The 26,438-nt window shown below is 42.8% G+C and overlaps 3 protein-coding genes across 3 annotated transcripts; 1 reads left to right on the top strand and 2 right to left on the bottom strand.

Annotated features, from left to right (window-relative positions):
* Positions 1-1,524: 1,524 nt before the first annotated feature.
* Positions 1,525-14,440, bottom strand: LOC108923364 (RNA-binding protein 5-like). The gene is made up of 25 exons (XM_018734043.2): positions 14,297-14,440; positions 12,480-12,556; positions 12,177-12,345; positions 11,800-11,955; positions 9,973-10,042; positions 9,442-9,515; positions 8,298-8,381; positions 7,907-7,967; positions 7,459-7,527; positions 7,049-7,209; positions 6,611-6,708; positions 6,370-6,457; positions 6,217-6,282; positions 5,301-5,376; positions 5,103-5,203; positions 4,880-5,009; positions 4,652-4,770; positions 4,365-4,565; positions 4,087-4,236; positions 3,840-3,914; positions 3,400-3,579; positions 3,067-3,141; positions 2,863-2,963; positions 2,256-2,385; positions 1,525-2,158 (listed from the first exon to the last, which is right to left on the bottom strand). The coding sequence occupies exons 2-25, from the start codon at positions 12,494-12,496 to the stop codon at positions 2,033-2,035; spliced, it is 2,577 nt and encodes an 858-aa protein (XP_018589559.1). The 5' UTR covers positions 12,497-12,556; positions 14,297-14,440; the 3' UTR covers positions 1,525-2,032.
* Positions 14,441-15,858: 1,418 nt separating this feature from the next.
* On the bottom strand, positions 15,859-18,839 carry brk1 (BRICK1 subunit of SCAR/WAVE actin nucleating complex). The gene is made up of 3 exons (XM_018734058.2): positions 18,667-18,839; positions 16,417-16,499; positions 15,859-16,318 (listed from the first exon to the last, which is right to left on the bottom strand). The coding sequence occupies exons 1-3, from the start codon at positions 18,782-18,784 to the stop codon at positions 16,292-16,294; spliced, it is 228 nt and encodes a 75-aa protein (XP_018589574.1). The 5' UTR covers positions 18,785-18,839; the 3' UTR covers positions 15,859-16,291.
* Positions 18,840-19,784: 945 nt separating this feature from the next.
* Positions 19,785-26,395, top strand: emc3 (ER membrane protein complex subunit 3). Its single transcript, XM_018734050.2, has 9 exons — positions 19,785-20,000; positions 20,448-20,612; positions 20,756-20,813; positions 22,405-22,498; positions 22,726-22,830; positions 23,189-23,270; positions 23,863-23,942; positions 24,738-24,820; positions 25,269-26,395. The coding sequence occupies exons 2-9, from the start codon at positions 20,458-20,460 to the stop codon at positions 25,395-25,397; spliced, it is 786 nt and encodes a 261-aa protein (XP_018589566.1). The 5' UTR covers positions 19,785-20,000; positions 20,448-20,457; the 3' UTR covers positions 25,398-26,395.
* The last annotated feature ends 43 nt before the right edge of the window (positions 26,396-26,438 follow it).

Genomic DNA, 26,438 nt, shown 5'->3' with positions numbered 1-26,438 from the left:
CTGCATGAACACACCTGCTGTGCGCTGCTTGTATATTTTCTTATACGATTAGTGGATACTTCTCTACAAAGCACCTTACAGCATTGTTACTAACACTCATTTACGCTTTTATGCAGCTGGGTAATTTTTACCAGAGTAATTGCTCAAGGCTACTACAGTAGCAGGTAGGATTCAAAGCTGTAACAATCAGCTCTGAACACAGCAGCGCTAAACACGGTGCTGCCTGCCGCCCCATGATGTTGCGTTTGGTGTTGGTACTGCATTTATGGTCCGTGTTTGAATGTACAGTAGTTTCTATTTAGGTGTGGGAGACGTACGAGTAAGAAACTGCGCTCTTATACTTGGAGTCAATCCCAGGAAGTGGGACACTTCAACACAGGAAGTGGAAATGAATTTGAACCCTGGTCAGGGCTCAAATCCTGAGTGCCTCTCACTGATCCCAGCTCATTTTTGAACGCTTTGGTAATAACAAGCGACACAGAGACTAACTGTGGAGCGATGGAGATGGTTGTGATGGTGCTGTGCTGGAGCCCACCAGGACGTGAAGGCCAACAGCTCAAGGACAAGGAACTGGGCCTGGAGGCTCATTGCCCACTATCTGTACTGCCCCCTACAGGAGAGGAGGGAGTACTGCAGCATTTTTTTTTATTTTTTTTTTTTAAAAGAGGCATTTTACCTTTACATTTATTCATTTACATTTAGCAGAAGCCTTTCTCCAAAGCAATGTACATCTTTTATTTGAGCTACATGATCTCTTGAGACACCGTTTCATTTCCTGCATCTGAGACCATCTAACGGGCACAGAGAAATAATTGATGAGGTTAGGGAGTTAGGGTTGGGTTTAAGGATGCTTTCCCTCCAAGTCTAGTCTTTCTCTGTCTGTGCCAGAAGAGTCTCACCACAGTGGCTCCAGCCATCAGCTTACAGAAAGCCAGGTGGTAGTGGAGCCGTGAGACAGCAGGTAAGGAGGCTCAGGAGAATGAAGCACTTGGGTGTACTGAACAGCACCCTACACTGGATACAGGAGCCCAGAGGGTATTTACCATGAGGTTTCAGTAGAGCAGCCAACACGAGGAGGCCATGTCCCATTGTAAAAAGATGCTAAGTGGTAGCTCGCAATTCTCCTTACACTGGTGGTCCCTCGGTAGCCACCTTCAGTCAGCAACGTAGGGCCTTTGCAGATCCCAGTGTATGTGCTCTTCCACTAGTCACAGCACCCACGTCTCTGCAGCACACATGACCTGCACCTCAGGTATCAATACACAAGTGCTTTCTGCATTTGGTGGCCTGAACCACTTACCTGTTTCAGTTACTTCAGTATGTCTCTTCAGGTACTTTCAAAAAAAAAAAACTTCCAGTCTTACAAAATAGTCACATTATGTTCAAAAGGACATGGTCCTAATTTTTTTTTTTCTCCATCTAGATCAACACCCAAATGTACGCCTCACCAACCCAGTAATCACCACAAATTGAGGACCAGCTGAATTCAAGGTTTTTACTCTTTTTACCCATATTACACACCAGTTCCTAGGTGAAGAACTGTAGTTTATTTTTTTTGACAACTAGGAACAAATCACTCATTTTGTACAAAAAAACAACTTTACAAACTGTACATGCTCAAAAATGCCACTTGCAGCATTTTATAGAGGTAAGTTAGTTTCTTGGACAGAATATATACATATAAACATTACATTCACAGAGCTTTGATGCAGTTCATCTTGCCAAGAATGGTCTTCTATGTTTTTCACGCTGATGTGATGTTCAAAGCCCAGACACAGGACCTTTAATCTGAAAGCAAAACGAGGTATCCCGGTCCCAGGGACTTGCTCACAGTACATTACCACGACTCTGCAGCTGCCCTCTAACCAGAAGTCTCTACCTACAATCACAAAAACCAGGGGTGAAAAACCAAACTGATGAATCAAGAGCTGAAACCAGGTGGCAAACTGAAATCTCTGCTTTCTGTATGCTGTGAACGACTGGTCAGCTGAAATAATCACATGTGGAGAAAAGAGAAGTGACAACACAGCTTTCATTCCAGGTCTGTGAAGCGCGCAAACATGGCTTTCCGAACGGCATCCTTGTAGGTGTCAGATGGAGTGAGCTCATACGAGCTACCCTTCGTTCCTAAACCAGCACCCTTCATTCTCATTGAAGTCTGAAAACATGGGCAAGAGACAATAGTCAAGTATTATAATAATAAGAATAATAAATTCTGTTGTCAGTCACAAAAGGGGAAGGAAGGTGCATCTCACCTCGATGGGTGCCGTGATGCCTTGCTGGTTACGACCCAATCCTTTGCCCTCCTTCCAGCCCATAGCCTGCAGCATTTTATTGCCAATATTATTGCTGTTAAGACCATCCTTGGTGGGCTGCTCATAGTTCCTGCAGAGGTAAAAGCATAAAAATTACAATCATATGATTGAAATCATGGGAGTATGTGTACATGCATGGATGCTCACACCTTGACACGCTGCACCACATGGAGTAATGAGGAAAAAATTTTTCTTTTTTTCAGATAACAGAACTAAAAAAAAAAAAAAAAAAAAAAAAAAAGAAAAAAAAAGAAAAATGTATCCAGAGCCATAACCCCAGTGCTCTACTACAGGGGACACTAAGCTAACCTGAGAGTGCGATTTCAGGTTTTACCATTTAACAGTCATTGCAACCATGACAGAAGCTGCTACAATGCAGACCAGATTGTGCGATGTTGCTCAGATGAGGATAACATTCTTTTCGAACGGTATTGTTTTATTGTGAAATCAGGAAAAGAACATTGGAAGAAGCCGCGTGAACACCCAGAATCACGGGACAGCCAGAATTTCCTCGGCAGGGGACAAATGATAAACAGAGATAACTTACACAGCTGCAGGGGGCTCGAAGCATTTCTTCTTCTTTGGTACTGGAGGTTCTGGAATACCATATTTTTCCCTCCTTTCAGCAGCTCTGTCCCTGTATTTCATCTGCAACAACAGATGGAGATCAGTGTGGGAGGTATACCAAAAACAGTCCTGCATCTGTTTTCCACATTTCACACACTAATGATATTAGAAAACAGCTCTTTACCTCTGTTTCTTTCCTCTCCAAGTCTTCCAGCTCAGTCTCAGACATTCTAGATCGTCTGTAAATTTCCAAGTTTTGCTGAAACAAAGACAAAACCAATGTTTCATTCATATAGTAATGGCATCTTTGCGTAATTGCAAACCATTCTAAGTGGTGACTGAATTTAGGCTGTTGTATCACAGTTTCACAGAAGTTCAGGCTACGCTTAATCTGCAGGCAGAATTAAATTGCTGAGAGGAAAAAAGGTCAAACATGCACATCTGTCCAAATCCTCAACCAAGATAAAATTCTGGTGCCACTTTAACTGTAGTGGATTAAAAAAAAGGCTCGGTGTACCTTGTGTAGCTCAGAGAGCTTCTGGTGGCGCATGAGTGCTTCCTTGTTTGGAAACTGGCGCCGACAAAGTAGGCAGGCCATCTTGCTCCAGTCTGTCAGTTTGTCCGTGCCCTCATCGCCGCGGTCAGGCTCCACCTCCTCTGGATCACTGTCTCCACTATACGCCGCCACCAGGACACACTAGTAAAAACACGTGTAAAGGCTCAGTTTTTTTCTAGGTTGAATATCTAGAAAATTTAGCAGTTAATAAAATTACGTTTACGTTACTTCATTCAGGAAACACTTTTCTCCACAGTGAGTTCCCGTGAACACACCTTATTTACACAGTGTGACATACTGCTAGATACACTATTTACAATGGGTCACTCATCCACACAGCAATGAAACACACTCGCTCGCTCTCACACTATGGGTGACAGAGCCAGCTACATTTCCCTTACCTTATTTGCTGGGGTTTCCTCCTCTCCATTCTTTGCCAGCTCAGATATCAGCATCTGCTTTTCGAATCCACCTGCCTGCTGCAAAAAAAAGTCACATAAAAAGTGCTTCTTGAAGGACTGTGCCAGAAAATTATCGTCACAATAAAACCGAAACTTCAGGTACATTTGAAAGACGGTAATGTGAAACTACTGAAGGTGTGAAGGTTAGGCACTTAAAACACTGATGCAGACATTCATGAAAAGTCACCTTTCTCTCAAAGAGTGCAAAACCAGCATCTGCTGCTGCAGACTCCTTCTTCTCCTCATCCCTGCTGTGGTTCAGGGCCTGAAAGCTATTCTTGAAACTCTCCTTCTGTCTGTTGAGGCTCTTGGCCCAGCGCTCCATGTCCTTGGCAATCTGGCAGAGACATCCACATGTGGAGCCCTTGCACTCAGGGTTAAGAAGGCTGTCACAAACCACAGTGCTTGAATGGCATTAGTAACTGGCCACTATGCAAACCTGAAAGTGCCAAGCAGGTACACTACCTGTTGTGCAGTCTTACTCTTGGGCTTCTCCTTCTTCTCTTTGGCCTCTTTGGTGGGTGCTGCCGTTGTGGTGCTGGCGGTCTGTGCAACGGTGCCAGCAGCCTGTGTGGTTCCTGTGGTGGTCGTGTTGGTCGCAGGTACGTACGCCTGCTTTTCACTGTCCCAATAGAGGTACTGCTGCGTCTGGGAGTTGTAGAAGTACTGCATGACAGAAAGCAAACCGTTACATCTCTGAGCCTTTCTGACAAGTCAAGCTCATTGTTCTACTTTCCACCCTCAAGAAATACCTGGCTGTTTGGATCGTAGTACAGTCCTGTCTTGGTATCATAGTAGTAACCAGAGGATTCATCATACTGATAAGTGGACGTGTCTGGTGTTACTGGTTGGAGTAGAGCAGAAGCATTAACAGTAACAACATTATGTCATCATATTCAGATCTCAATGTGTAATAAAGTCTCTGTACTTTACAAAATATAATAAAATTAACTCTCAGTATATCCTTCAGGAAGACTTACCACTTTTGCCATCAGTTCCTGCAGAAGCTGCTGTGGTCGTTGCCACAGTAGTTGTGGCTGTTACTGTTGTAGCTGCAGTAGTGCTGGTGGACTGTGCTGTTGCTTCAGCTTGCTGGACTGCTGCCTGAGACTTTAAAGAAGAAACAAAAAAAAAAGCACATCATGAATATTTTCTAGGCAAACCATGGTGGGCAGCTGAAAGGTAACAAGCAAAAGGGGGTACCAGTGTTGAAGGCTGGCCAACAATGTGGGGCTGGTAGACCTGGGCACTCTGTGACACCACCACCCCTGCAGTAGCCGGGACAGTCTTCACTCCAGGGGCAGCTGCAAGAGTGCAGAGGAGTACATAAAAGCAGCAAAGGAGTACAACTGATCAGTTCAATAAAGCGCAAACTGTCAAAGTCAAATTGTGTTGTCGTACCTCCAAGCAGTCCAGCTCCAAGCGCAGGGTCCATTCCTGCAGCCTGCTGATAGTAGGCCTGATAATCTTGGCCATACTGCAGAAAACATTAACAGTTATAATGAAACCCTTCACACATGCATAATGTTATTTAAACTGAGGAACATATCTGCATGTTGCTTGAAATAAAAATTAAACAGAAGTGTCACATGGAGCAAATTAGACTATACAAAAAACACTCATTCTACATGTTCCAGGTGACAGTGCTCCCTCAGCTTTAGCTCTGCATGTCCTTCAGAAGCCCACTAGATATAAATTCAGTGGTCACCTCAAAACAGGCATAACTGGAAAGAGTATTAAATTGGTACATTGACTATTCTAAGAATTATAATCCAAGTTTGAGGAACAATACATTAAAACAAGTTACAAAAGTAATTTAGTTAACTGAGAAAACAAGACAGTTAAATGGTTTTGGTATACAAGTCAAGCTTTTACACAAAAGTAGTGAAAGACCACTACACTGGAAACAAAACACTGTCGGCTAGCAAATTCATTAAGATGACAAGATCATACACTTTCTTAATCCTATCTTGAACGGCTTTTAAAAGTATGACAGCATTTTTTTTTTTTTTTTTTTAAAAAAAAAAAAAAAAAAAAAAAACAGGATTAAACACTAAAAGCTATTCAAACATACTGCATTTAGCTCATGTTTAATCTTTACCTATATCACACACAGTTTCAGAAATCAAAGTTTGGTAACTCGCACCCAATCAAAAGTACAATTGCAAACATACGCAGATGTCATTGTGTTCTCCAGAGAGGACCAATTCCTTACATTCCAGCTTAGACAAGGTTTAAACTCACAAGAAGCAGACAAACAAACTACTAAATACAACCCGGATTCACAACCTGGGATGGATGAAAACAACGAGCTCACCTGTGCGTACTGCGTGTAGCCGTCCTGGAGGTAGCCATATTCGGCTCCACCCACCATCTGCTGTGGCTGAGAGAGCACAGGCAGCCATTAGCATGCCACTGCATAGGCAGGGTTTCTGTCTAATACTGAGACAGGGTTAAGAGAGACCGGAACCTGGCTGGAGGACCACTGCGCGGCAGCAATGGCTGTGCTGGCCACTGAGAAGGCACTGACCCGGCTCCCATCCGGCTGGACCAGGTCCCTGGGAAAAGGCATGGTGTTATACAACCTTCCGCTGATGAACTTCCTGTGACTGCAGGGGTTAACTGTCCGTCATATGTTAACAGAGCGTATGCACACATCAGGCCTGAGAGAGGTGCTGGACGAGAGTAAAACCCTGCCAATGCCAACTCACTTCCGAGCACTCTTGGCGTAATCCACACCAATGGTTTTCCCATCCAGCTTGAGTGGAGGTTGCAGTCCCTGAAGAATTGTAAGAAGCTGAGATGCTTCCTATTTAAGACAAAAGGTGGAACATTTTTACACAACTGGCTTTATGCATCACAGAAGAAACAGTATTATTTAACTTACACCTTTTCCCCCACCTAAGTGACTTTCACTGTCAGAACTGTATACTAAGCTGCTTAAAAATTGTAAACCTATTTTTACAGCCGTTTCATTTTGACTAGAGCAAGTGAGGGAAAAGACCTCAGTTGAAGGTATTAAAGCAGGAGCAGGAATCAAATCAACTGCCCCTTAACTGCAGGCTGGCAGCTCTAACTATGTGCCCTGCTGACCTAACTACATGGAAGAATACACCTGACAATATTCTCAAGCTTTTTCTTTAACACACCAATGGAGATGAAAGCTGTACAAAGGCGAATCCTCTGTTCTGGCCGGTCTGTTTGTCCTTGATGAGCCGGATGTTGCTCACAGACAGGTTGGCATAAGGAGCCAGTGCCGTCATGATTGCCTCGACCGTAGTGAGAGGAGCGATGTTTCTCAGGATGATTGCTGAAGGCAGGAGATTAGACTCGTTTCAGTTAGACTGGTTAGCTAACAGAGGACATCACTATACCCACAATTTAGTGTTACTACTGCTTTTTCATTTCTTTTTGATTGTGTCAGTACAGACTCATTTCTTAAAGGTACAACCCGATTTTAGACTGCTTTCGCATGTTTTTAACACTATAGAAATTCCACACAGACCTTTGAACAGAAAAACCTCTAGGTCAAGTCAGAAGAGATAAGGGAGTTACTTACTGTCACCATAGTAGTCTCCAGTTTGCTGTGGTTCTGGGGTCACTCCAACAGGACTGGTAGATTCACTCTCTGTGAAAACAACAAGCAGCATCATTAACAGACTTTCATTAACAACTTCATCTCCAGGGTCGAATGCCAAAGGGCCTCTTCCAAGGTGGTGTCATATTCCTAGTTCTGCCCTGTGCATTTCTGGACTTCTCCTGTGCAAGGAAATCTTCTCCTATGTTTCCAAACTGAGAAAGTTTGGTTCCTCATCCCCACTCCATTTCTATGAATCCCTGTGCCATCTTCACACGTCACTGATTATGCAAAACTGTGGGAGGAACAGCTACAAAAGGGAAACAGCGTCGATTCGAGGATTTCGACTGGCTGTCTGCCTTCTACTGTCCAACGGTCACCAAACCCCCCTCCCATGGGGTGCAGGGGCATCTTGGCACAGGCTACTTACCTACTTTGGCTGCTCCACACCGGAAGCATCTCAGCCTTCTCCGGAAATTGTACAGGCCACACTGCAAGCAACCGGTTACATTGTTTTTATTCAAGACCATCTATATGACTGAGCACTGAAACCTTGCCAAGTTGTCTCCAGTCAAAAGCAAACTAGACAGTGGGCACAAGGGATCAGTTGATGATCATGAGGCTTTCTTCCAATCAAATGGGGTAAACACTAAGCATTTTACCCATATCCACCACGTCGCAAGAGGCAGCACACACTAGTCTGAGTGCTCAGCATCACAAATGGAGGCTGTCAAATGAGATGGTTGGTTCTACTGAATGCAGACAACATGAGCGGCGCTCAGTCAGAGACAAACAGCTGAGATGGGAGGCACTGCACTTACGGTGCCACAGAGCCAGTCTTCAAACTTGTGCCGGGGGTTGCTGTACTGCATGGCCACAGGCTTACCCTGGATCGTCAGCAGTTTCTGCAAAACCAAGACAGGCCAGTATTACACCGGTCCCCCTCTACATGGGCCCCCTCGGGCTGACAAGGCTGAATCTGTCACACCCCCAAGAACGAGCATGGCCCGGAAGGGAAGTAGCAGAGCGCTGCAAGAGTTAGCTGGTCTTAATCAGGAACAGGAGCACGCGTGAATGTGTGCGTTCATGTGTGCAAGCATTTACATACACATGCACGCGTTTGGCAAGTGTGTATCGGACCCGAGGGCTGCCAGCTTGGCCCTGGCCCGGTCCTCTTCAGATGAAGGAGCAGAGGCACTAAACGGGCCAGGACACAGAGCCGGAGCACAGTGTGCTGTGAAACCCAGAAGTCTTGTTTTCGGTAACTAAAATATCAGAATCTTGAAGCAGTGTTCATCAACGTACAAGATAAAATAAATTTTTTTTTTTTTTTTTTTTTATAAAAGAACAAGCTTAGTTCATTAACCTAGCCTCATTCATTTTCATTAACTTTCAGGTGGGGAAAGAAAAAAATTGGTTTAAAAAAACCACACATACAATAGACTGTCTCCTTGGTTGACTGTAGTGGTGCCAATATCCACTTCCCTTTCCTCATTTAAAATACATAAACTGACACATTGGGTTGTGAGCTTTAGAGGGTCCAATGTCCTTTCATAATTACACCCACATTTCTTTATGGGATCTTCCTTTAAACATAAGATTTTTTGTTTTTTTTTATTAAATTGAGTATATTATTATATGCAGGTTAAATACAATGTTTACAAGAATAAAAAATATATAATTCATTTTAAAATGTAACATTCAATGCATCAAAAATGGTTTATTCACATAAAACTATGCACAACCTATTAGATACCTTTGAAATACTTTAGACCAACAAAGGTTTACATTGCCTTTTACCCTTCCCTATACACAAAAAAAATGCACAAAGGACCCCCCAGCTCTATGCAAATTGTCAGCTAAAATAAAGCAAAACAGGTCCCTCGTCTTGTCTCATCGCAACTATTTGCGTTTTTTTTCTCTCATCTCCAAGATAAAATCTAGACTTGGCGATTGTGAAGCAACCTGATTGGTCTCCATCCACCGGGTAGCATCTTGCAAGTGATAAAACTCCACGAAGGCGAAACCTCGGCTTATACCTAGAGACAGCATTCAAATATAGACGGGAGCTGTGTTAGTCAGAGTTCTTGGCATAACAATCAAACTCTGTCACAAACTGCTTCACAACTCAAGAAACCCACAGCGATTTCTTTTGGAGGGGAAAAGTGTAAACATCAAGCATATAAAAAAAAAAAAAAGACTACTGGAAGAAACCCTTCAGATCAATGTGTAGACTGTACTCATTCACAGAAATGCCAGTAATCGACATCTTACTTGGAAATGAGGGAGATGCTTCCCTGCCCCCCAAAAAAAGGAAGAAAAAAGAAAAGAAAAAAAACACTGCCTTCCCCGATCAGTTTAGCTTTTCAAAATAAAAAAAAAAAAAGGTACTTTCAGCATATGGACTTGAAAAGGATGGCAAAATTATCTGAAAACAAGCAACATGATGTGAGGAGGAAGTTGGAGACAGAGCTCCTCCAAATACTTGACTCTCACCTGTTCTCTTCTTCATCAGTCGCACATCTGCAGGCTGGGGTCCTTGCAATTGCTCCAGGGCAGCTCGAACCTGACAAAAATACACAGATTAAAACCTAAGCAAAACACAGACATATACAGTAGTAGCAAAAAATGAATGTAATTTATAGAAATGTTTTTTTTCCACAATGCATTCAATGAACTAGTTTGTTGAGGAATGAGTCCATGTTATGTAGTGCTGGACACCAGAAACGGAGGAAAGGCTTAAGGGCTGCTTTGACTCCGTGGACTGGGACATGTTCAGAAACTCATCCTCCAATCTGGACGAGCATGCCAAAGTGGTCACGGACTTCATCTGGTACTGTATAAGTGTCTACATACCCCATAAAACAGCCTGCTCATTCCCTAATCAAAAATCGTGGATTACCGCCGAAATCCGAAATAAGATCTGCGCGTGTACCTGTGGACACGTACAGGAAGTCTAAGTACGAGCTCCACAAAGCCATTGCCAACACAAAACGAGAATACAGCAGGAAGGAAGAATCAGAGTTTAGCTGCACTCAAGACGCACGTAGGCTGTGGCAGGGAATCCAAACTCTAACAGATTACAAACCACAGACACGGACAGTGATAGGCGCCGCTGCGTCTCTCCCTGACGAACTGAACGCGTTTTATGGCCGTTTCGAGCTTGCAAACTGCTGTAGAGTATACAACACTCACCAATGTGCACTGCTCCTTCCAAGCACAGTGGTAGATTACACTGTCACTTTAAGCATTCTCATGTTCTGAGTTCTCTGACCGCCTACTGTTATTTATTGTTACCATTTTTTATTGTTATTGTTTATTAGCATTACTTATTGTCATTGTCATGTTTTGTGCAGTATTTCTATTGTTTTTGTTCATAGTCTGTGGAGAAGCATTCAAGAAGAATTTCATGATACTTGTACACAGTACTTGTACCTATGACAAACTTGAAACTTGTCTTCCCAGCTATTCCGATGTAACTGTGTGAGATGCAGGACACCGGTGGATTCCTCTGCTTTTACTCTTTGGACTTGTTCATCCTATACATAATACTGCCCAAGTGTACACAAATGACTGAATAACTGTATGGGTTAGCGTTTCAAATGCAAAAGTGATACTTTGTAATGTATTTTTAATAAACCACACAGAAAGCAATGTAAATAACTGCCAGTTAGTAATACAGGACAGGAAATAATGTGGTTGTCAGCTATCATTTTCACACCACTCAGTGTACAGGTGTGAATATGTCAGTGTGCCCATCTTATCATTCTGTCATCTTGCCATTATCATTATGTGGTACAGCAAAATAGCCTTTATTCCTGTGCTGCACAACCTCTTAGTAGGTTTACTTTTATCTCCCTTTAAAGCAGCACTGGGAAACTCTGTGCAACTCTAGCTATACCATGGATCTTAATCCAATAAAAAACTCGTAATAAAATACCAGGTGCAGACTGTGAATTTACAAATTCTGAGACTGGGAAACCCTAACTTTAAAAAAAAAAAAAAAAGGGGTCATTCAATCATTCAAAAGGAGGAGAACGAAAGGGGAAATTGATGAGGGATGCCTTTGCTCCTGTACCCACTGTCACCCAGCCTGCACATCACTGGATGGCTTATATGACTGTTGCACTTATACACCTACCAGGACACACCGTGACTGAGTCTGTGACCGGGATCACACAACTGGCGCACCTCTGCTATAAACAGCACCAGACTGACTGTAGCACACGGAGAGCAGCCCGCCCTGAAAGGTGCGTACTGGAGGAGGGCACTCGTGCCTTTAAAGTACGTTAGCACAGCTGAGTCTCCAAGCTAAAGACTTACATCTTCCTCAGTGACATTGAGCGAAAGGCCCCTGAGCATGATGGTCTTGCTTTCTTTCTCCTCCTCAAGTTCTCCGCGGTAGTCCTGGTCAGGATAATCTCCATCCGAATGGTAGCCATCTTCAGAACGGTCGCTGTTATGCCGCTTTCTCTCTCTCTGCGTGCATTTGTGCGTGTGAGGGAGGATAAATGAGTCAAGTCAGCTCTCAGGTGTTAATAACAAATGTAAAGAGCACAGCTTGTTCAACTCCAAGTTTCTAAAAACAAAGACTACTTTTAGAGCTATTCTCAAAGACTGCTGACATGATTCATGAAGATAAACAAAGCACTCCTTAGCCAGGATGCCTGAATAACCTTACCAACTGATCCAAATCTCACCTCGGGACTATCGCGACTCCTCCGGTCATCATAGCGATCACTGCGCCTTTCATCACCCCAGCGCCGCTCGTAGTCCCGTTCCGAGTCCCTGTCACGGCGCTCTCGCCACTCTGAATCATCACGGCTCTGGTCAGGTCCATACCTCCCGCTGCGCTCAGAGCGGCTCACTCTGAATGCGCGCATGTGGAAACGTACAAACACAGTCAATGCGTGCAAGCATGCAAAGTAACAGACACAATTAAGAGACCATTGATGGCTGTAGTTTCAGTGCAAAAACGCTGCCAGCAAAAACAGATCTCTCACCGTTTGTCTGCTCCCATCTCTTTCACTTCAGCAAGTAGATTTGGCTATTAGTTTTTTTTTTTTTAAAAAAAGAAAATCTGTGGAAAAATAAGACACACTGAAAACCGGTAGAAGATGAGCACATAGAATTGTCTGCATTTGAAAAACCCACAATATCACTTACAGAACAAGGGGACAATTCTGCTCCTAATGTTTTAATATAAGACCAGGACACTTGAACACAAAGTAGAAGAAATGAAAAGAAATGAAAATAACCCAAACCCCAAGAAAGCCCTAAATAAATCGCACACGGCAGTCTAAAAAGCCGCTCAACAGAAAAACCTCATACCATTGGGGACACATTGATTTTACCTTGTGCAACTAAAATTGAGAGGGAATTATTTGGAGAGGTCAATAAGCAATCAGACAAAACACACATTAAATGATAAGGTCAAACACTGCATCTCAGCTATGTGGGTTGATGTAAAAGTGCAGCGATCACCTTTCTACCCGAAGAGATGAGTCGACTGACTTGTCGAAAATTTCACATCTACTTCCATACATTTGCAAGTGGGAAAAGGACATACACATCTTTATTTTCTGAGTTACACACTACAACAACTAAAGATACTGAAGTACTGGATAATATGACGAAGTTTAACTGCGGTGGTCCTACACGTGTGAAGCCCAAAAGGTTTTCGGTTCTGGGTCCACCGGTGGAATGAGCTCCCTCTCTCTGTCTCTCATTCGAAACTGCCGAACGTGTTCTGGACTTCTCCCCTGATTTCCCATCATGTCCTTCATAAGTGTGTACCATGTTACCTGCTTAAAAAAAATTAAACCCCACGCGCAGCTACTCGTGTAACGTATCAACTGTTTAATACAGCGATAATAATATAAGACAGTGACTATTCAACAAGAATCACGTCTGCATGATCCAGGTCTCTCCCATCAGTTGGCCAAATCAAATGCATACGTACTTTCTGAGATGCACGTCTCTGGAGAAAGTATCTGCTAAACTAAATGTAAAATAAATAAACTGGAGCAAGTGCATTGCCAAGTCGGTGCACCGAGACCGAGACGAGTCGAGCGCTGCAGCGATGATGGACAAATCTTAGGTCTGGATGTAGGACCAACTGGTTGAACGGTTGAGGGCATTCATTCATTGGTTTGAATCCCACTGTGCTGCAGTCTCTCAGGTCCTTACAGCACAGTATAGTTACCGACTGTACAGTTACTTTCCAACACAGTGTTATTTAAATCAAGTCACTTAAACGCGTCGGTTAAACGAAAGGTAAATCAGAGCTGAGGATGAGGATCGATCGAAAAAAAACTCTCGAAACTAAAAGTGACACGTGTCGGTTAAATTTACTGCTACACTCACCTCGCTCCCTTGAAAACATGCATAGTTTTCTTAACTTCCCAACTTACTACCCGCTTGCCTAAATAAACTCTACTCAAAATGCACAATAATTTATTAATATAAAATATTCAGTACATTTTGTTTTAGTTAACTTAAGGTACAGACACCGTCACTCGGGTAAATTTGAAATGAATAAATTTCCTCCGGTCAGAACTGAGATTCAATTCAATTTCACATGAGACGTAAAGAACAACAACATGCTCTGTCTGAGTACTGAAAGAGCGTAGCAGGTGAAAACAACAGGTAAATGAGAAGCATAATGCCGTTCAAAGTTTGTCGCTAAATAAAGACGCAATTCTGGTATCAACAGCAGGACCGACACACGACACGACGTACTCTGCTGCTGCTCAAGCCGTGTTGCTACCGGCACCAACGTAAAAAATATCCAGAATGCAAGATTTATTCAGCGACTTACCAAGTGCATATAGTTTTACTGGAAGAAAAATACACGGAAAAGCAAAAATGTCAGAACATGTCATAAGCACTCTTCTGTTTTGAAAATAACGGGCCTATTTCCATTACAGTTTACGAATCTAAAATGGCTTCTGTACCTTTCTCCTTCCCAGCATGCATTGCAAGTGGAGCTCCCGCCCTAAAACGAAATGCTTTCTGGGAATTTGTGTTTCTAATCTCACCAGCGGTGGGGTGTAAAACTGCGGAAATGGTTTCATCATTCAGCTTCATCGTGTGGCTGCTCACCTTCGTTTTTATGTGAAACAAAAAACACCAGAGCACCATTTACCAAAGAATAAAACTTTATTTACAGGGGCACGTTTGAACCTAAAGGTCTGAATGAATACCACCTCCAGCTGTAGTTCCCGCTTCAGTGAGGTGAGGTAACTTAACCCAAACTGCTCCAGTAGAAAAGTTAGTAAGTTAAAATGAAACAAACACATTTACATAGATTCTATAGAAAAGGCAGCGAATTAAGGAGGCGGAGGATACGGTGGGACGCAGAGAAAGTTCAGCAGGAGGACTTGTTGTAGATCCTGATGGCTGCAGGTAGAAGCGGCCTCAGGTAGCGCTCCTCGGAACGGCGGGAGCGAAGCGGCCGGACGCTGAAAGCGCTCCTTTGTTTTACCGTGGCGGCGTCCAGAGGGTGCGAGTCATCGTCCAGCGCCGAGGAGAGTTTCTTTCCTTTTTTTTTTTTTTGGTCCCTGTCTGGTGTGACCTCCATCAGGGAGTCCCCTTTCACTCGCAGGCGTGATCCCGGCGTCTTCCTCCTATATACGTTGCCGAGTGTGTTGGCGCCTCCTGCGGCGATGCTCCTGCCCAAGTGTTCGACTGCAGACGAAACCGCTCTAGTTACAGCCAACCGGTGGAACGTCGGCAACGGCGAACCACCGTCTCTTTGGGCTTCCTCCTCTCGAGCCACAGCTGTGTCGGTCCGCTCAGCCGCAAACAGAACCGTACTAGTTCCTGTACCAGTCCTGCGGCCCACGCCTGGTACCGCCAACAGTCATTTTGTCTTTTGACAACAGACCTGGGTAGAGTCTTCATCGCTGCTAGCTCATTTAGTACTGAGAGAACGTCTCACTTGTACAAAACAATGTACAAAAAGACAAGTTGCCATCAATTGAAAACTTTATTGTGTTGAAGAGGAACGGGAAACACACACGTACAGGCACACTTAATATATGGAATAGCAAAGCTGAATTGGCACTTTGAGACATTCCCTTCTTCAGTGTACTGGCCTATAAACCAAAGCAGGAGCCTCAGCAATTTGGCCGATGCTTTTCTTCAAGCAACTGACATTTATACAGTTGGGTAATTTTTACTGTATCCATTCAGGGTAAGTAACTTGCTCAAGGCTACTACAGCAGGAGGTGGGAACTGAACATGGGTCCTCTGAGTATAAGGTGACAGCTCAAACCACTACCGTACACGCAGTCCCCAGATAGCATAGCAATTAGAGGCAAATATCTTTTTTTATTCGTCTCTGCAGCGCAAGTCTTTGGGGAAATTAACAGTATTTCACTTTGGGGGGGGGGGGGGGGTGGAAAAACCTTTTTTTCAATATCAGCATTAAACAAACTTTTTCATCCTATGCACATAACTGATGGCAAATAAAGTGAAACAGTCCACTGCACCATCTGCAATCACAATTTCCCCAGACTGGCTAAAAGTTGTTAAAAATAATAAACACATTTGTGTTTATTAACTTCAACATTTAATAAAAAATTGTATCAAAACGAATCAGTGCACGACTATGCTCTTGTTCTGTGTCGCTTATAAGACACCCTGGGGAGAAAAAATAACTTTTGTTGCACAGACACCAGTGGTCCCATTCAAACTAATCTCAAAAATTCAGAGTGAAAAATGCAAAAAAAAGGAAGGAAAGATAAATAAATTTAATCCGCTAGCCATTTCTGTGTAGGATCTGCGGGGAGCTCAGCATCAGCCACGAGCCCTAAGTCAACGTCTCTCCCTTCGTCACCTAAAGCGAGACAAAAAGGAAAAGGAGAGGGGGAAAAGTGGGTGAAGAGGTGCTCTGGGGACTGTCGAGGAATGTGAGGGGATGGGAGCGACACACACCCTGGCCTCGATGTACTCAATCCTCCTCTCCAGTGCCGTCAGTTTCTCGTTGAGGGTGGCCAAGCGGGAGCGACAGGACATGTCTGAAGGGGAGGAGAAGCAGCACAGATTTACACCATTTACACCCTTTACACCATTCCCAGCTTTAATACAACTGGTGTAAGAAAAGAAAAACACTTCTGGAGGTGGAAAGAGTCGGTTGCGACACCTACACCTGACAAGGAAGGAAATAAGTGAATTCACCCAAACAGCATATTTTGGGCTCCAAAAATGTTCAGTTATCGTGGTAATGCAATGTGCCTGAACTGTTATTAGTCTTTTCAAATATACAACCCCTGGCAAAAATTATGGAATCACCCCACTTTGAGGATGTTCACACAGCTTTTTTACGTTGTAGACAATTAAAGAAATCACAGAGAGAACACAAAACAATTTTTAATAGCTGAATATCCTGGGTTCATTATGCATGCCTCAAACAAATTAAATTATTTTAATTAATGGCATTGTTTTTCAAATCAAGTAGAAGAAAAAATTATGGAATCACTAAATGTTAAGGAAAAATTATGGAATCACTCGGTATTTGCGTTTTTAAAACAAACACAGACACAAGTCAAAAAATGCAGTCTGCAGTTAAAAGAAAGCGCTTACTGAGCTTAACGAGCTGTTGGACTTGACTAATTGAAAGGAAACATGGCTCCAACATGAGAGCTGTCAATAGAAACAATGGAAAGGATAATAAAACTTCTTCAAGAAGGAAATCCAACACAGAGTGTGGCAAAAGAAGTTAGTTGTTCCCAGTCAGCTGTGTCTAAAATTTGGTGCAAGTATAAACAAAATGGGAAGGTAATAACAGGAAAACATACGAGTACGAAGGAAGACGCCAAAGCGTCAGGATAGAAAACTCAAAGCAATATGCCTTGAAAATAGAAAATGCACAACAAATGAAAAACAAATGGGTGGAAACTGGAGTCAACGTTTGTGACGGAACTGTAAGAAATCGGCTGAAAGAAATGGGATTCACATATAGAAAAGCCAAACGAAAACCAGCACTAACACCTAAACAGAAAATGAGGTTAAAGTGGGCTAAAGAGAAGCAATCATGGAGTGTGGATGACTGGATGAAAGTGATATTCAGCGATGAATCACGAATCTGCATTGGCCAAGGCGACGATGCTGGAACTTTTGTCTGGTGCCGTTCTCATGAAACATATAAAGATGACTACCTCAAGAAAACAAATCAAATTTCCTCAGTCATTCATGATATGGGGTTGCATGTCAGGTAAAGGACCAGGCGAGATGACAATCATGACCTCAGCAATCAACGCTGTGACACTTTTCTCACTGCATCAATAGAAAATAGGTTTGGTGGTGAAGAAGTAATTTTTCAGGATGATAATGCATCTTGCCACAGAGCAAAGAGTTAAAGCTTTTCTTCAGGAAAGGCGTATCAACTCAATGAGGTGGCGAGCAAGCAGTCCGGATTTCAATCCGATTGAACATTTACGGTGGAAATCGAAAAAACTGGTCCATCGTGACAAGGCTCCATCCTGCAAAGCTGATCTGTTAACGGCTATTCGAGATATTTGGAACGAGACTGATGAAGAATATACTGTTTTTTCTTAGTGAAGTCAATGCCTCAAAGAATCCAGGCCATCATAAAAGCCCGAGGAGGAACGACAAAGTAATGACTGTATTTTTTTGTTGATGATTCCACAATTTTTTCCTCTAATTAATGGCAATTTTTTTTCCCAAATCAAAGTAATTTAATTTGTTCGAGGTATGTTCAACAATGGCAGAATGTCTAACTATTAAACAAAAAATCTGTGATTTGTTTATTTGCTAGGAAGTAAAAAAGTTGGGTAAATATGCTCAAGTGTGGTGATTCCATCATTTTTGCAGCCCGGCAGGGTTGTTGTTGTTGTTGTTGTTGTTGTAGTAGTAGCTACACAACTCACACACTGACTCGAATTTGTTCAAATATAAAAGTGAGGAGCTGCGGCGGGTTCAGGAATGAAACAAACAGCCATGACGATGACGATGTACAGAGTGCGGGTACAAAGTTACACTTATGAATGGCAGTCCCACGGACACACACTGTCACTATTATTATTATACTGCGATGTTTTAATTTTATTTCCGTCGTCGCCCGCTCGGCCGTCACCGTCACGCGCAGCCACCGCGAGGAGGAGCGTAAGCGAATAAAAATGATGACGCGGCGGCACGCGGCAGGCGCTCCTCTCTTAGTCTTACCGAAGGAGTTCAGGAAGTCCGCGATCTTCTTGATGCTGCTGGTGATCACCTCGATGTACTCTCGGTTGGCCCAGTCCTGGTGGATCTCCCTCTGCACCGGGTCTTCCTGGCCCGCCATGTTGGCAGCGTCGCTCTCTGTGCGAGCGGCGGGACCGGTAACAGCGCCACCTGGCGGCCGTGCGGAGAAAAGCGCCCCTCGACCGCCCCGCCCTGAAAAAGCCTGATATTCAGGCGACGCGAGGATTCTTCGGTTGCAAATATCAAAACGCACTTTCCGTCACTGTTTTCTTCTTCCCCCTCGAAAAAATCCCGCCTGATTAGCCCTTACATATTTTTTAAGTCGCACTCCACATTTCTAGTCAATTTTCAGGAAGGTTTATTGCTTTTATTACTTATTTTAGCAGACGCTGTACCACAAGGGGACAGGAGGGAAGAACTTTGAAAAGCAATAAAAACGAAGGATTGGGGGAAAAGGTTGTGACAGAAATTTCATGCAACAAAAACTCAAAAATTACATTTCAAAAACACAGTTACAGAATTTCTCCACATTTCCTCCCAGTTACTTTATTTCCTTTTTCTTCTCCACCAATCATGTGGTATAGCATTAGAATACATAACGTCTTTAGGATTCTATAAATACATCATTGTAGCAGACGGAAATGGAGCACAGGAACAGAAGAAGGGAACAAACGCTTCCCATTTCTAAAAAAAAAAAAAAAAAGTAATTTATTGCGAAAGACATCTTGCTCTTTATAAAGCACCCTTTGTCGTGGTAAAATTATATACCTTTAGATTCACTTTGGTTTTGTAATTTTACATTACGAGTGAAAACGCACTCGTTTGTGAGCGGCTGTCAAGCGACGTATCTGCGCGGTTTCGGTGTCTCAGACACCGGCGACACATTGTTTCAAAACACGGAAACAGCGCCGTATCAGAGAAACCACGTAAAGCGGGGACCGGGTGGACTTCCGCTTTCAGGGTCCAGGTGAGTAGAGCGGCACGACCGAGCGGTGGCGCTGTGACCTTTCAGCAGATATTCGACGACTCGGACACCACAGAAGAAGAAAAAGGAGGCGGAGAAAACGAAAGAGAGCGAGCACTTCCGGTGTTTCCGCCGCCTTTCGCGTTGTGCAGTTCCTGGTTATGAGCTTTGCCCGTCCGCGCTATGTGATCGTTGGTGCAGTGACAGCTCGTTGCCTTAGCGAAGCTACGGACTGCGGTGACTTTTCTCCCTCTGACCGCTCGACATAGTTCCCTTCCACCTCGGTTCCACAGATAGCGAGCGGACCGTCCGCTGTAGAGACGAAGAATCCGCTCATCGGAGCTGATAGCGGGTGAGCCGGCGGGGGGCAGCGACTCGACTCGACTCGACTCGACTCGAGTCGTTCTGCATTTGTGAGGAACTTCCATCTTTTATTGCTAGCTTTATTGCTAGCTCTGTTGCTAGCTAACTAGCTAACTCACTGCTAGCCTGCTGCGGTAGGTAGGCGCGAATATGAGTTCAGTCATTGTTTATATTTTCTAATACCGCCTCCTAGTAGTACTAGTCTAGTAGAAGAAGCTGAGAAGAAGCAGCCCGAGCTGGTAGCTTTGTTCCGGCCTGGAAAAAAAATTTCAGGCCAGGCCGTTGGTTACCGGCGTTGTCCTTGTCGTGTGTGTGTGTCGACGAGTGGAGTCAGTCAGTCAGTGTGCGTGCGTGCGTGATGGGTCGTTCCTTACGCGGCATTTAACACTTAAATTTATAAACGTGCAAATTATGTTTCTTTCTCTTCGTGAGACAGCTGCCCCACCATGGCTGAGCCAGAGCTCCTGCTGGACTCCAACATCCGCCTGTGGGTGGTTCTGCCCATCGTCTTCATCACCTTCCTCGTGGGAGTGATCCGACACTACGTCTCCATCCTGCTGCAGAGCGACAAGAAGCTCACGCTGGAGCAAGTCTCCGACAGGTCCCATCATCATCATCATCATCATCATCATGTCTTCTGCTGCTGCTGCTGCGCTGTGAATCAATGTACACCTTCCTACACTGAGTGTAACACTCCTACCGCATTCTCACGCTTCATTGTCTTTTGTCCTTCTGGATGTGCAGCCAGGTTCTCATCAGAAGCAGAATCCTGAGAGAAAATGGAAAGTACATTCCCAAACAGGTGCGTTTCTCCATGTCATCATGTCTGTCTATTACTGTTCACATTTGTCGGGCTCCCATGCGTGGATTGGCTTTGGCTCTCCCTCAAAGTTCCAGCGAGAAGATTGCAGCGATCACACACTTTCCTCAAAATTTGAGGTGTCACTAAATTTCTTACAGGAAAATACTGCGTAGATTCCTGACCTATTAGATGGTTTTGCAAAAATACACTGAACGATTATACCTAGATAGGTTTCAGTACATTAAAATATAACTTACACTGTTGATATAATGTAAATGTCAAAGGCTTTGATTCACAAAAGTGTATACAGAATGTCTTGTTATGAAGAATTACTGTTATAGCTACAAATGAACAATGATTTATTTTGGGATAGGAGTCATTTGTTTGCTCTAATGTACTGTATTACAGTAAATAGTTTCACAGATTGCATGAGGCTAGAGCAGCACAAGAAAGTGATGACAGGGGACACTACATAGAAACAAGTAACACTCCTTTACACTTGTTTAAATCTGATAACTAAGAGTGTGCGAATAAAAAATAGTAATGACCTGAGTTTCTCTCAGGTAATGAGGTGTATCGCTCTCATTTGCTGAAGGTTATGTAGCGTTGTGGTGACTAATATATCAGTCATCTCGAATAAATAGCAAATCTTCACATCTGTTTTATGAGATTTTTTATAAGGGAATTGTGTCTTGAAGTGGGAATGTGTGGCGATTATGTGCTTTTATCTTTGGTCATTTTAAATTACTTTTAATGTTCACAGTTAATAAAAATGTTAACCAGTGTATTTTAGCTTTTTTTCTGAGAATTCAGAAAGAAACCTTTAAGTCAAGGGATGTTTGTATTATTAAACTTTTGATTGTATAGATAAGAAAGCTGAAATGGGCCAGAAGCTGACAGACACTGCATGTGAATGAGATTAATTTTTTGGGATTGATTTGGAGGCTGAGAAAATCATTCCCCCCCCCAGACAATTTTAATATTTAAAATTAATAAATATAATGAAACCAGTTTTACAGATTATGTATTGCAGGTATTGGGGGGCGCGGTGGCGCAGTGGGTTTGACCGGGTCCTGCTCTCTGGTGGGTCTGGGGTTTGAGTCCCGCTTGGGGTGCCTTGTGATGGACTGGCGTCCCGTCCTGGGTGTGTCTCCTCCCCCTCCAGCCTTACACCCTGTATTGCTGGGTTAGGCTCTGGCTCCCCGCGACCCTGTATGGGACAAGCGGTTCAGATGATGTGATGTGTATTGCAGGTTTATCTAAGCTTTTTATGGGACAGCAAATAAATCGAGACAAAATCTGTTGCTAAGCTTTTACTGATCTTGAGTTAGCAGTAAAAGTGGATTTATAAAACAAATTGAGTTATGAACAGACTTGCGATCCCTGTTCTCTTTGTAAGATGAGGAAGCAGTGTGGCTAACTTCTCATTTATTCTGGGTGACTGGTTTACATCAGAGTTTGCATTATTATTGCTGTTGATGGCTGCATTTTTGCTATAAACAACCTATTTGTAAAATTGCATGGGAATTATTAAATTTAGTTAGAAAATGGTAGAATATGGAGGTAAGCTTTTACTGTTTTTTCTCCACAGTCCTTCTTGATGAGGAAGTTTTACTTCAACAACCAGGAGGATGGGTTCTTCAAAAAGACCAAACGAAAGGTGGTCCCCCCTTCCCCAATGACAGGTACACTTAGCTGACTGCTTTATCGGTTTAAACCTTGTCATTTTTTTCTGTATGGATGGAGCAAGCAAATATATACCTTAATATACACAGAGCCTATGCTATACCATCAATATAAAATCACATTTAAACTTGTAGTACTCCTATGATTTTTAATCCATTTCTGTTCCATACAGTGTATTTGTTTGCACTTTTCAGTATTTCTCTATCTTGTGTCTCTCTTCTGCCAGACCCCACCATGCTGACTGACATGATGAAAGGCAACGTGACCAATGTTCTCCCCATGATCCTTATTGGGGGATGGATCAATTGGACTTTCTCAGGGTTTGTCACAAGTGAGTGCATGACTGCTTTTTAACTTTTCTACAAAGTTTGCAAATGGGCAGTCCACTTGTAAGTAAATATATTTTTGGAGAAATTAATTTGTCGTCTTAGAAGTCTTTTCCTCATTTATACTGAAATGGATTGTAAAGTGGATGTGTGCCAGTTTTTGATTCTTCAATATTCAGTAATAATAGGAGGTAAAAAACATGTTGAAGCATGTTGAGGCAGACTAGCTTTGTGTTGTACATAAGGTTTTGTTAAAGGTTTTATTTGTTTTAGTATGTGCTTCATAGTCTGAACTGTGAAAAACATGGTCCCTAGTGTATTTCTGCATTTGGTTAAAATTTAAAATTTTCTTTGCCTTCACAGCCAAGGTACCATTCCCTTTGACATTACGTTTTAAGCCCATGCTGCAGCAAGGAATTGAGTTACTTTCTCTGGATGCCTCATGGTTAGTGTCCGTTAATCCTTTGATCTTGATTTATGTTATTTTGTGTGTTTTTCTGTCTGTCAAATTCCTTGAAATGGCCCTGAAGTGTTGTTGGGTTTCATGCCCTTCCTGGCAATAGGAAGAATGTTGGTGTGGTCATTTCCAGTCTCCTTGTACATTCAGTGGAATATCAGCCTGCAGTTCTTCACATCTGAGAGTAAACAATCATCTGCTAAGAACTTACTGTCCTGAAAACCCAAAGATTAGCTCTGTTAAGAAGTTTCTATGTTATCCAGCGACACAAAATATCCTGGCGACTATGTAAAATGGGTACAATAAAAGTTAATATACCTAGTATTACTGTTAGCTTGTACCTTTCAAAACAAAGTTCTTGATCCATACAAGGTGTTGCTAATCTGTTACATCAGCTGGAAGTCATCAGAAATTCAGGATTTTTAAACACTTAGAGCTATGACGAAGATCTGAGGGGAAATGAAATGTACCCATTTTAGCACCTTTAATAATCATTATTTTCAGGTATTGAGTTACATTAAGGTATGACTGTGCAAGTGTTAAATGTCTTCTCTCTGTAAGGCCTTGTTTATGTGTGCAGGGTGAGCTCAGCGTCCTGGTATTTCCTGAATGTGTTCGGCCTGCGCAGCATGTACTCTCTAATCCTGGGACAAGACAATGGTAATTTACCCATTGATCTGCGTCTTGCTTCATATCTGAACTTTTCTTGCTAGGAAAAATGACCTTTGCAAAAAAGATTGTTCTTCCCAATTTGCGTATTCAGAAATGGGAAGAACGGTCTTAATTTTGCTGTGCTTTTTATTTTTGTAATTGAAAAATGAAAAATAGTCTTTTTTTGTAATGTGTGGTATTTGCTTCTTTCTGACATTGTATGGGAGGCGGGAGTTGAATCTGTTCTTTTGTTCATGTGGAAACGCTACCTTCAACTTTCCAATGTTGGATTAACAGAACATTTCTACAAATAGCAAGAGCCAGTTCCATTATATCAACAGTGTCAAGTGTTGGAAAGGCCAGTTCCTTTCTGTGTCCTTGTGTTGCTCTTTCTGCTTTTTGTTGTTTTGTTCTTTCAGAAATGCTTCCCAAATATTACTTAGTATACAATTTGGAACAAAAACTTGCCTTTCTGTCATTCATTACCTGAACCAAGAAATTTCTACTTTTCATTAATCCAGAATTTGGCTGTTTCTATTTGAACTTCCTACATTATTATGTTTTTGCAGCATTGTTACTTTCCTTGATAATATGTAGTATGACAGGCCAGTGATACTGCAGTGATTAAAGGATGGAACTTACTCTCTTGCCATTAAGCTCCACCAGTGGAAAGCACTCTTACATATTTGAGCATGGTATTGAAACTGGATGGTATTGAATGATTTACAGTTGTGTAATTAGAGTTTTGAATGCTGGAGCCTTTAAATCAAGGTGGTAATAATCTAATGACTGATGTCCCAACAGGTGCGGACCAGTCCCGAATCATGCAGGAACAAATGAGTGGTGCAGCTATGGCTATGCCAGCTGACACTAACAAGGCTTTTAAGGTACGTCTAAATTTATTTGTTTTACATATGATTTTCTGCAAAGAGACACACAGCTCAGGGAAAAAGTTATCATCAATAGATGAAGAGATACCCTATGCAGACGTTTCAAAGTACAGTCGGTTAGTCTAATACCACAATTTTTGCCAGCATACATTACACAAATAACTGTATGTAGAATTGACAGGGAGAAAGTTATTACAAAAAGGCAGGTCTATAAACCTTCACTACTGAAGTTACTTCACTACTAGTTGATATTGTTGAGGGATTCAGCAGTTTTGAGTGACAGACAACTCAGTCCACCACATTGGAGCCAGTATTGAGAACCTTCAGGCTTTTGATGTTGGACCTCTTGTGAGGGACGTGCGAACAACTTGACTAATACAGAAACTGTGCTGTGTTTGTGAACATGAAGGCTGCAGTTTTGTGCTTTCTGTCGGTTCCTCGCTAGGCTGAATGGGAGGCCCTGGAGCTGACTGACCACCAGTGGGCGCTAGAGAACGTGGAGGAGGAGCTAATGAGCAAGGACTTGGACCTGGATGGAATGTTCAGCAGCGAGCTGCCAACCGGAATATTCTGATCAGCTTCGAAGTACTGGAGAGAGTTGCCACAGGGTTTGGTTAAGGGACCTTATTAGCTAGTTAGAGAAGACTCGTCCAAGGCAGAGCTGCTAGAAGGAAGGATGGAAGACTGAGTGTTGTTGGGCACTGTTGATAGAGAGGTGTCAGCTTGAGGTCCACGTGTTGAAAACCAACAAAGCAGTTACACCTCTTGTTGAAGACCCATTCAAAGTATGCATCACAACTACTAACCTCATGCAAGAAGTCATTTTAGTACCCCTTAAGCTACCAGCATTACTTCGATGAAAAGATGTACATTTTTGCTTAGAATTTGTCATGGCAGTACATATCTTAAAGGTGGTTTCATTATGTATGGTAACGCGAACAGTTTTGTTCACTGAACATGACCCTACCTGTGGATTTTGGAGAGGATGCTATTGAGAAAGGAACATTTTATGCAGCTCTTAGTGTAATGATGAACTGTACAGGGGTTTGGAGGAGAAGTTTGGCCATGTCTCTTATCTAACTCCCATCTTTTCTGATGCTGCCTCTTTTTTTTTTTTTTTTTTTGTTTGTTCTCAGTGTTTTTGCCTCATGTAACGGCGACATTCCCCTTGTAACGTGTTTGAATTGTAGAGCCGAAAGCGGTCCTGGTGCTCGGCCAACCGCTTATGTGACTTCTTCAAATGTGCTAGACGTCAGTGGTCGTTTGCTGCATTGTGCTTCTTTTATCTCCCCATACTTTTTGTAATTTCACCCATGTTTTGTAAAGAGACTGTTTTGACAAAATCTGCTTGAGTTTGAGGTTTTTCTTTGCTCCTACAGCACTAGTGCTACAAAGACACACGTGGGTGAGTCGTGTCGCTGCCGTGTGTGTGGATTATGAGCGCCGGACTGGACTACACACGTTACTGTACTGTGGTTCGGCTGCTTCGTGGTCAACATGGCACCTGTTAGCAATATACAGTATCATTTTGGACTTGGCTGAGCAATAAATAATAATAATTAAAAGGAAAAATACCATGTCGACCCGATTCTTTGGACGCTGATGCATTATGTAA

This window comes from Scleropages formosus, chromosome 22 (genome assembly GCF_900964775.1).
Source record: "Scleropages formosus chromosome 22, fSclFor1.1, whole genome shotgun sequence".
In the NCBI taxonomy this organism is placed as follows: domain Eukaryota; kingdom Metazoa; phylum Chordata; class Actinopteri; order Osteoglossiformes; family Osteoglossidae; genus Scleropages; species Scleropages formosus.
The sequence above is the reverse complement of the archived record's forward strand: the minus strand, read 5'-3'. Positions and strand labels throughout refer to the sequence as shown.